Below are 8,337 nucleotides of genomic sequence, written 5' to 3'. Positions count from 1 at the left end.
TTAGCAAGCTAGTTAAAGGTGCATTACTGACACCAACTAATAAGGAGTAAAACAGGAAACAAGCCATCCCCAGAAAAAAAAAAAATAATAATAATTTCCGAACTGTTTAACTTAACCCAAAATAATAAATACTTAATCACATTTGCCCTCATAATTTCTAATTTATCTTTAAGTCATCGTCACTTTGCCAGTTTCTGATGGTGCTTGGGAGATGATGTTTTTAGCCAATCAGGAATGATTTAGGATTGGATTTGTAAACCGCGTCGTGATTGGTTAAACCCTCCGAGAAGCTGACTTGATGAAGGTATAAATAAGACTGCGAACCGGTGCTGGTTTAACGTGTTTGAATGGGAGGGTACATATGCTGAATGAAAGAGAGTGTGGGGTGTGATTATTTATGAAAACTTAACTTATTTTTCGCACTATACGTGTCTAAGGTGAGTAGTTTATTATTACTACTAATTCTGTCAAAGCAGTAATACGTTTTATGTAATTATTTCGTCAGTTTGAAACGTTTTACCGCTTTATAAAGCGGCTAATTTAAATATTTTTACATTTTTGTAGGTTTATTAACACCACTGGATGAATGAAAACTGTCACCATGGTCGCTACCAGTAAATTAAAGGCAAAAAACGGCGAGTGTATTTCGGAGCTGGTTGAAAGGCGCTACGACCACGTGTGCATCGAGAAAGGTAAACCTGCAGGGGGGGGGGGGTCTCTGTGTGCTTATTGCTGGAGAAGGGGTTGATTATTTCCAACTGCTTGTTTGTCTCTGTGTGGTGCATGGATGCAGCAGTGGAGGAGGGGGGATGAAGTCATCCCCTTTCTGCAAAACAAGCTGCAGCTGATGCTTCAAGTGAACATTTCTGTAATCTGTTTTCTTGATTATTCTATGCCTTTTTTATTTATTTGACAAATCTTTGAGATGCAGAGCATGCAATGTTATGTTACACAGCTGCATGCATATGTTTTAACTGGCTAACTGATGCATTAAATATGATTTAATTTTTACAATATTTGGGTTTTGCAGAGCTGGATTTCTGGGATCGCTGCATGGCTGAGCCCCAAGTGTCTGCTGATGTCACAGAGGACAGAAGCTGCCATCAGTTGGCTAAGATGTTTGAAAACTGCCTGTCCCGAGCCAAAAAAACGACATTGCACTGCTCCTCTGTGCTGGTCCCAGAGACGCTGACTAGGAAGATAGCTCGTGAGGTCCTTTGGCTGGCGTCCTCCGAGCCCTGCGGCCTGAGAGGCTGCATCCTGTACATCTACCTGGAGCTGGAGAAGGGCTGCAAACAGCTGGAGCGCATTGCCTATGACGCCTCTGTAGTGCCCACATTCGAGCTGACTCTAGTGTTCAAGCAGGATGGTTCGGTGTGGCCCAGCCTGCGGGACTTTCTCTTTATGGGTTCTTGCTTTGGCCCAACCTTCAGGCACGTCCTTAAACTGAGTCCAGGCTTCCGACTGGTGAAGAAAAAACTGTACTCTTCCTCGGCTGGCACCGTGATAGAGGGGTGTTGAACTATGTTGGAAGTGAGGAAAAGGGAAATGCACTTTAACTCTTTTTGTTCAGCAGTTTGTCGCTCCCAACTTTCAGCCAGTCAGCTTGGGATGTAATAAGATTTTAAACTCAAAACAAGCCAGACATTTTCTGACTCTGGTTTCGGAGTCCTGAAAAGTTTTTTTCTTTTTTTTTTTCTTGGAGCAGTTCTTTGCTCATGCACAGTTTTAAAACTTGCCTGTCCAAATGAATGTAAAAGTGTTCGCACAAACATGTTTGCAAGGATCATACTGTTCTGTTCAAGGCACTAGCCACTTTGTAGATGCATCTGGGTTTTCAGATGCAATAAATGTTAAGCTACAGTAACATGGTGGGATATTTTTTTTGTCTTAAAAGAATGCAATGCAAGCATAAGTTTGGGGTTAGGAAGCAAGTGTGTTCTTTTCATGCTCTATAGCAGTTTTCTCGCTTTAAACTCTGCGCTTATGATCCGTTAGGCTTGCATCCATACATGTATGTTTTGCTTGCTTTGCTCTGTAGTGTGTTTTTAAAGGCTTAAATTAATATTTCTTGCACATTGAGCTTAAATCTTCGATCTAAAGTCCTTTACTCTGCTCACGAGTCTATAGAACGATGGTAATTCTGCCTGATTCTAACCTGAAATATTACATTTGTAAATGAGACATTAAAACGCTGTTTAGGGCATTCTTGTTGCTCCTTGACTCAAAATGACCAGGCAGAGATGACGGAGCTGAGAGTTCAGGTTTGAACTTGTCATAGACCGCTTGAACTGGAATAGAAATGTATGTTCTGCACTTTGATCACAGCATCAGACTGTTCTGTGTAAATGTTTTAATACATTTTTATTTTTATACTGAGAGATTCACCTTTTCAAAGCAAGAGCCTTTATATACCATTAAACGTTTGGTTAACCTGGTGTTGATGTGGCTTTTTTTTTTTTTTTTGTGGACTTCCAAAAAACATTTTCCATTTATTTTCAAAAGAAAAAAACTAAATTTTGTTTTTGATCGGCTAGCTTAATGAGTATCTAATATACTCTTTGACAGACATTCAAATTAAAATACAAGACAATAATTGATGGACTTGCACCAAGTTTGACCTTGTTAAATTGAGCTTTGTCATATTTTCCATAAATGACAAGGTAAACAATTTTTGGTATAAAATCCTAATATTTTTCTAAAACGCTTTTCTTAAACTATACATTTTTTATTGATACATTGGTGTTAGTGGGTCAAGGGTAGTTTGAAATTTCAAATGTGCAACCTAAGGAAAGGCCATTTTTGATGCAGATTTAGCTCTAAAGGTTTTGTTTAGATGATTCACTGTTAATTTTACAGATTCAACATTTAGTTCTGTGTATAAAAAAAAAAAATTGGGTTTGAAGTTGAAGCATTTTTCTATGCAAGAGAAAGTGTGGCCAGGTTAGATTGTTTTGCAGTTAAATTTGGTTCCAGGTTTGCATGTTTTTTTTTTTAATTAACGTTCAACTTGCAGAAACACTCAAACTTTCTACAAAATGCAGATTGCCAAGTTAATAGGTAATGGATGCTGGTTTTCTAAGGCAGTCTACTTGTACAAAAGGGTGTTTGTGAGGCAGAAATTGGTTCATTTTTGGGGTGACTTCAAACCATCCTTCAGTAAAAGCATTTTAGGCTGAAGGTTTGCCTGGTCCTATAGTTTGGCCCCTGTGTAAAACATCACCAATAAAGCAATGATGTAACTGATGCACAAGCCCCTGAACAGACTGACACTTTTATTGCAGTTAATGAAAAGCTCACATGATGTGATGTAAGCAGCACTGTCATCTCGAGGCACACAGCAGCCTCTGATCCCATTGCCCCGCTGCGTTAATGTGGGTCAGCAGCACAACTGTGTATTGTGTGAATGTCTATGAGGCAGCAGATTCCATCAAACGTATGATGTAAACTTAAACATGCAGTGTTAAACCTTTATTTAAAATAAAAAGTTTGTTCATTGTAAAGTGATGTTTTTGCATTGTAACCAACTTCAAAGGTGCTAGGCTAACTATTTCTGTCTCTATGCCAAAATGAGCCAGCTGTTACCTGGCTAGGCTGTCATGTTTTAGCTCACATTTCTGAAATGTATAAATTTCTACATATGATACTGAACAAAAATGAAAAAATACTTCAAGCTTTCTTGCATCCTTGCTGTAATGACTAATCTTTATGTCTTGCCAAATCATTGTGACTTTTTGTCTGCCTTCTAATTTGAACCAGTTTCCCTTTAGCATCAAAATATAATCAGAATATATTGAGTTATATATTCTATTAAAATATTGGATAAACAAATGGTAAGATAAAACATGCAGGTTATAAAAGTTTTGTCGAAGTTTATTCCGCTCTGATAAGCCGTCTTTTTGTTCTTTGTAAAGTTGCTATCCTTTATTTTCAGATGTGATGTCTACCCTCATATTGTAAAGATTTAAATTATCTTTTAAATTTCTAAATTAAAGACTTTGTGTAGGTAACTTAAGTTTTTAATCTATATCTGATCTGGAATCAGTGGCTGGAGTGAAAAGTTCTGTATTTAACAATGTTTGGCTATGTTAGGTTCATTAGATTTGTTCTGTATTTTTAATAATAGTTTAACTTTATTGATCTCACATCAATGGGTCAAAATGTACCTCTGCATTTTATCCCATCCCCTTGGGGAGCAGTGGGATGCCATTGTGCAGCACCCGGGGAGCAGTGTGGGGTTAAGGATCTTGCTCAGAGACCCAGAGTGGAGGCTGTGGGGATCAAACCCGATATTTGCAACCTTCTCAGAGCACAAGCGCACTGCTCTAATCACTAGACCAACACTCCCCTAGTGATGGAAACGATTAGAAATGAATGGGAACTGTGTTTCAATGTTTGACACTTTAGGCTAATAAGTTATCAGTTTATCTTCCCATGTTAAGTTGAGCCTTAAGGTTAACGTTCTTGGCTCCAGTTTCACATTTTAAGTTGAATATTAAAAGTGTTATATTAGCCTTCTCATTTAACATCTTTCTCTCATGGTTGGAGGAACAGCTAAATCACACTGTTTCCCTGCATCTTCCTGCTTTGTAATATTTTTGACTTTTTTTCTGTACTTTTAGCAGCAAAGCTTGGCTTGGTGAGGGTAACTAAAGATTTCCTGTCTTTAGTTTGATCGATTTTGCTTTTCTCTGATCTTTTTATTTTTATTTTACAAACATTTTTAGAGAGGTAAAATAGGCCCATCCTCTAATTTATATTAATCTATAAAAATAATATAGAAAATGAATAAGCTTATCATTAAAGCAAGCAAGTTTTATGGTTTTTTTATGTTGTTTTGCAAGTGCAAGGTGATGTTTTTATGTTTTCCTTTATGTTAAGCTGAAGTGTTTTTAATCTATAATTTCATACTTCAACCAATAACTATGGTAACATGAATAAGTGAGTTTAAATTAGAAATCGACTGATACAGTTTTATTTAACAATGATACCAATTTATTCAATATCAGTCCAACCGATCCCTGGTATGTGCTGCTGATTTTTGAGGGTGAGTCTTTAGCCTGATATTGGTTTCATCTTCTTGATTTACATGATAAAAATGACAATGATAAGAAATGATAAGACAACCTATTTACAATTCTTAATTTGACCAAAATAAACATTAACAAATCAAACAAAACATTAACGATGGATAGCAAACAAACGGAGCAGCAATGGAGGCGCTTCATGTGATCTTAGGGCTTGGCTGCTGAATGCACTAATGAATCAGTCGAAGCGTGCAGGTATCGGCCGATATCCATAGCAAAAAAATGGTTATATATATATGCCATAAATATCAGCCAGCCATTTGTCATGTGCAGAGTTTGTTCCTTGTAGGATAACTGGTGTTTGCTTCTCTATGCTAAAAACTTTCCTTGGTTCCATTTGGATGATTTTTCTACTTGATTTAAAAGATTTATAATAAAGTGAAATGTAATAAGTTAGGTCTTATTGTATATCTTTGCCCTGGCTAGAAAAAAAAGTTTTTTCAGTGTCTCCTGTCTGCATTTTAGGTTAAGCATCCTTTCTGTTTAGATTTATATTATTTGTATAAGAAAAAGGAAATCTAACTTAATACTAACAACCCCCCCTTTCAGAGGCATAGACCAGTATCTGGTATTGCAGGCTAACAAAGAACCCAAAACGACACCCCATTCCTAAAGGTTCAATCTGCATGTTTTCTAACCCAAAACAAGTTTTTGTGCTACTATATAAAGCTTTGAACTCTACGCTAATTTTGACATTTTGAATTGAAAAAGCTTCCTGGATGGGAAGCGAAACGTCTTCAAACTTGGAAACAAAGTCCATAGGATTGTTTTTTTTTTTTTTTTTTACTTTTTTGGAATGACTATGACCTGGATGACTGAGAATCTTCACCAGCTACTTAATACTTTCATCTAAACTGGCAAATTAAATTAATTTGAGTAACAAAGAGTGTATGTATAAAATGGAACTATTTTATTCTGTATTTTAGCATGTTTTGCCATATTAGGTCAACTTTTATTCCCCCTCTCTAATGTGAGCTAACCTCTCTTTCAAATGTTTTACATTTTTGAAAGATTTGACGTCTATGAAGTCTTAAGTATCTGATTTTTGTAAAGTAAACAAAGCAAAGCATTTATCTGTTTAACATTTTTATCAACTCCTTAGGAAAAAAAACTCTCAGCAGTTAAATTTCATTTTCCTTTGGGATCAATAAAGTATTTTTTAATTGAATCAAATCCTGTCTGGGTGATGATCTCTTCTTCTCATTCTTCACTTCTTTTACTCTCCAACATTTAATTACCTTTATGAGTTTGGAAGTGATAAATCTAGTTCTCATCTAATGTCTGCAGAAAACTGTATCAACATTTTTGCATAATGAGTTTAATTCATTGTTTACTGCATTCTGCATGTGCATTTTACTGTTCTCTTCAAGAAAAAAAATCTAATGTATATAAGTTTAATAAGTGGTCTCTCAAACATAGTAATATAAGATGGAAAAGTACTAAAAATGTTGTCATGCAGCTGAAACTGATATCTCAGCTCCACTATGCTGCCCTGACAGCTCATTTGCCAAAGCTTGTGAATCTAATGGTGGCACTTGAGATCCTTGGTGTCAGCATGATTCATCTAAGCTTGGACAGAGAGGGACGAAGTTTTGTTGTGCTGCCAAGACCTATCAGAGTCAATCTTACAGAGGAGCTGATCTGCCTACAGATGTTTAGGTGCTTTGAGCCACCTCTCTATCCCTCAGGGGGCTGACAGGGAGGCTCAGAGTCACAGGATCAGCCTGTTTGTTGTGCAGCTCTAGGAGATATGCCAGGCGAGTGTCTCCATGTTTCCTGCTGACCTGTTTAACAACCTCCTTTTTAGAAGATGGAAATCTGATAAACTTGGCTGTAGAGTAACTGCTGGTGTGTTTATCTCTCTGCTATGTTTGTGTATATTTTATGTTAACAGTGATTTTTTTTTCTTCTTTTTTGTGTTTTATCTTTTCTGTATGCTAAAGTTGACACATTTTAGTGGGTCTTGTGTTGCATTATATCAACAAAACGTGTAGTTTTCAGCCTTCAGTATCTTGTCATCAAACTTTTATATAAAAACAGTGGTATGTTGGTTATGACAAGAAAATGTCATTTATTTAAGACTAAAGTTTCCTTTTTGAGTTACTCATAGTTTGAAAATGAATTTGGATATCCAACAAATGTAAACATAAGACAATCAGTGTTAAAGATGAGCTGAGTGATTTACTACTGGAGGATTAAGGGATTGGGTGAAATAAGATCTTACCGCATCTAAAAATCATGTCAGTCTTGTATATTGATTTTTTGCTTTGAACAAACATGTAGTGTCTCTCTAACATACTGATCCTACTTTGTCCATTTTGGACGCTCCCAACAAATACCTCAAACTCACCTTTCACCCTCCTAATCTCCTCTGCACACTCATCTCAATCTACTCCATCTTATTTGTCCTCTCTTCTTGGTCTCTCTCCTGCTGGGCTCTTGCTGACTGCTGACCGCTGGTAAATAAACTCATCCACATTCCATCCTATACTTCTCAGATTTTTACCTGTTTACTCGTCTTTTCCTCTCATTCCCAGTTGTTTGTTCCTTCTGGCAGATTTGTAGATGGGCAATATGGCACACTGTCCAGGGTGGCATGGCTAAGGGGGTGGAACACTCACACACTAAATAAATTATAGATGCACATCAGTCATACAGGTTTTCCATTGCACAAATCAAACATCCACCCATACATCCTTCTATCCACACATCCTAACAGATGGGAATACATGCTATACTAATTTACGATAACACAAAGGGAGTATTTCAATGCCTTTGAGCAGTTAGACCAACGATAAGCTAAGACAGGAGGGAAAGCCCAATAAAAAGGCTGGTCAAAGCTGGACTGATTTACTGCACATTCATTACAAATTCCTTGAAACATTATTTGTGATTTCATAAAACAAGCAAACAATTAAAGAGAACACATTCTGTCTTTCTATATTCAACTTCAAAAACAGTTTTTAAAGCCACGGGTGGATAGTAACTTGTTACACTTATCCAGCATTTGCTTAGTACATTTTAGAAAATATTTTACTTTTTGGAGTAGCAGTGTTTGCAGTGCTTTACTGTACTTTTTATGTTTATTTACAGTTTTTCTGAAAAGTTTAGATAACCTGTCATTAAATACAATCAGCTGCCAGTAAAATAAATTGAAATTGACAAAAATAATTCTAAAATAATAAATAAATGGAAATCATGACATTTACTATATATATATATATATATATATATATATATATATATATAT

At 36.3% G+C, this 8,337-nt stretch overlaps 1 protein-coding gene across 1 annotated transcript; it reads left to right on the top strand.

The window, feature by feature from the left end:
• The first annotated feature begins 320 nt into the window (after positions 1 to 320).
• Positions 321 to 2,468, top strand: ddit4l (DNA damage inducible transcript 4 like). The gene is made up of 3 exons (XM_015373824.1): positions 321 to 437; positions 565 to 692; positions 1,031 to 2,468. Exons 2-3 carry the CDS (start codon positions 587 to 589, stop codon positions 1,519 to 1,521), a joined length of 597 nt encoding a protein of 198 aa, XP_015229310.1. The 5' UTR covers positions 321 to 437; positions 565 to 586; the 3' UTR covers positions 1,522 to 2,468.
• The last annotated feature ends 5,869 nt before the right edge of the window (positions 2,469 to 8,337 follow it).

The sequence above is a fragment of the Cyprinodon variegatus genome, unplaced genomic scaffold (assembly GCF_000732505.1).
Source record: "Cyprinodon variegatus isolate N-32 unplaced genomic scaffold, C_variegatus-1.0 Scaffold93, whole genome shotgun sequence".
Taxonomy (NCBI): Eukaryota; Metazoa; Chordata; class Actinopteri; order Cyprinodontiformes; family Cyprinodontidae; genus Cyprinodon; species Cyprinodon variegatus.
Note: the sequence above shows the minus strand (reverse complement) of the source record. Positions and strands in the feature narration are given on the sequence as shown.

Excerpts from the sequence above, each read along its gene's own strand:
- ddit4l (XM_015373824.1), top strand. The coding sequence starts at position 587 with ATGAAAACTGTCACCATGGTCGCTACCAGTAAATTAAAGGCAAAAAAC. Across the intron at positions 693-1,030 it reads CCACGTGTGCATCGAGAAAG|AGCTGGATTTCTGGGATCGC; the intron begins GTAAACCTGCAG and ends TGGGTTTTGCAG.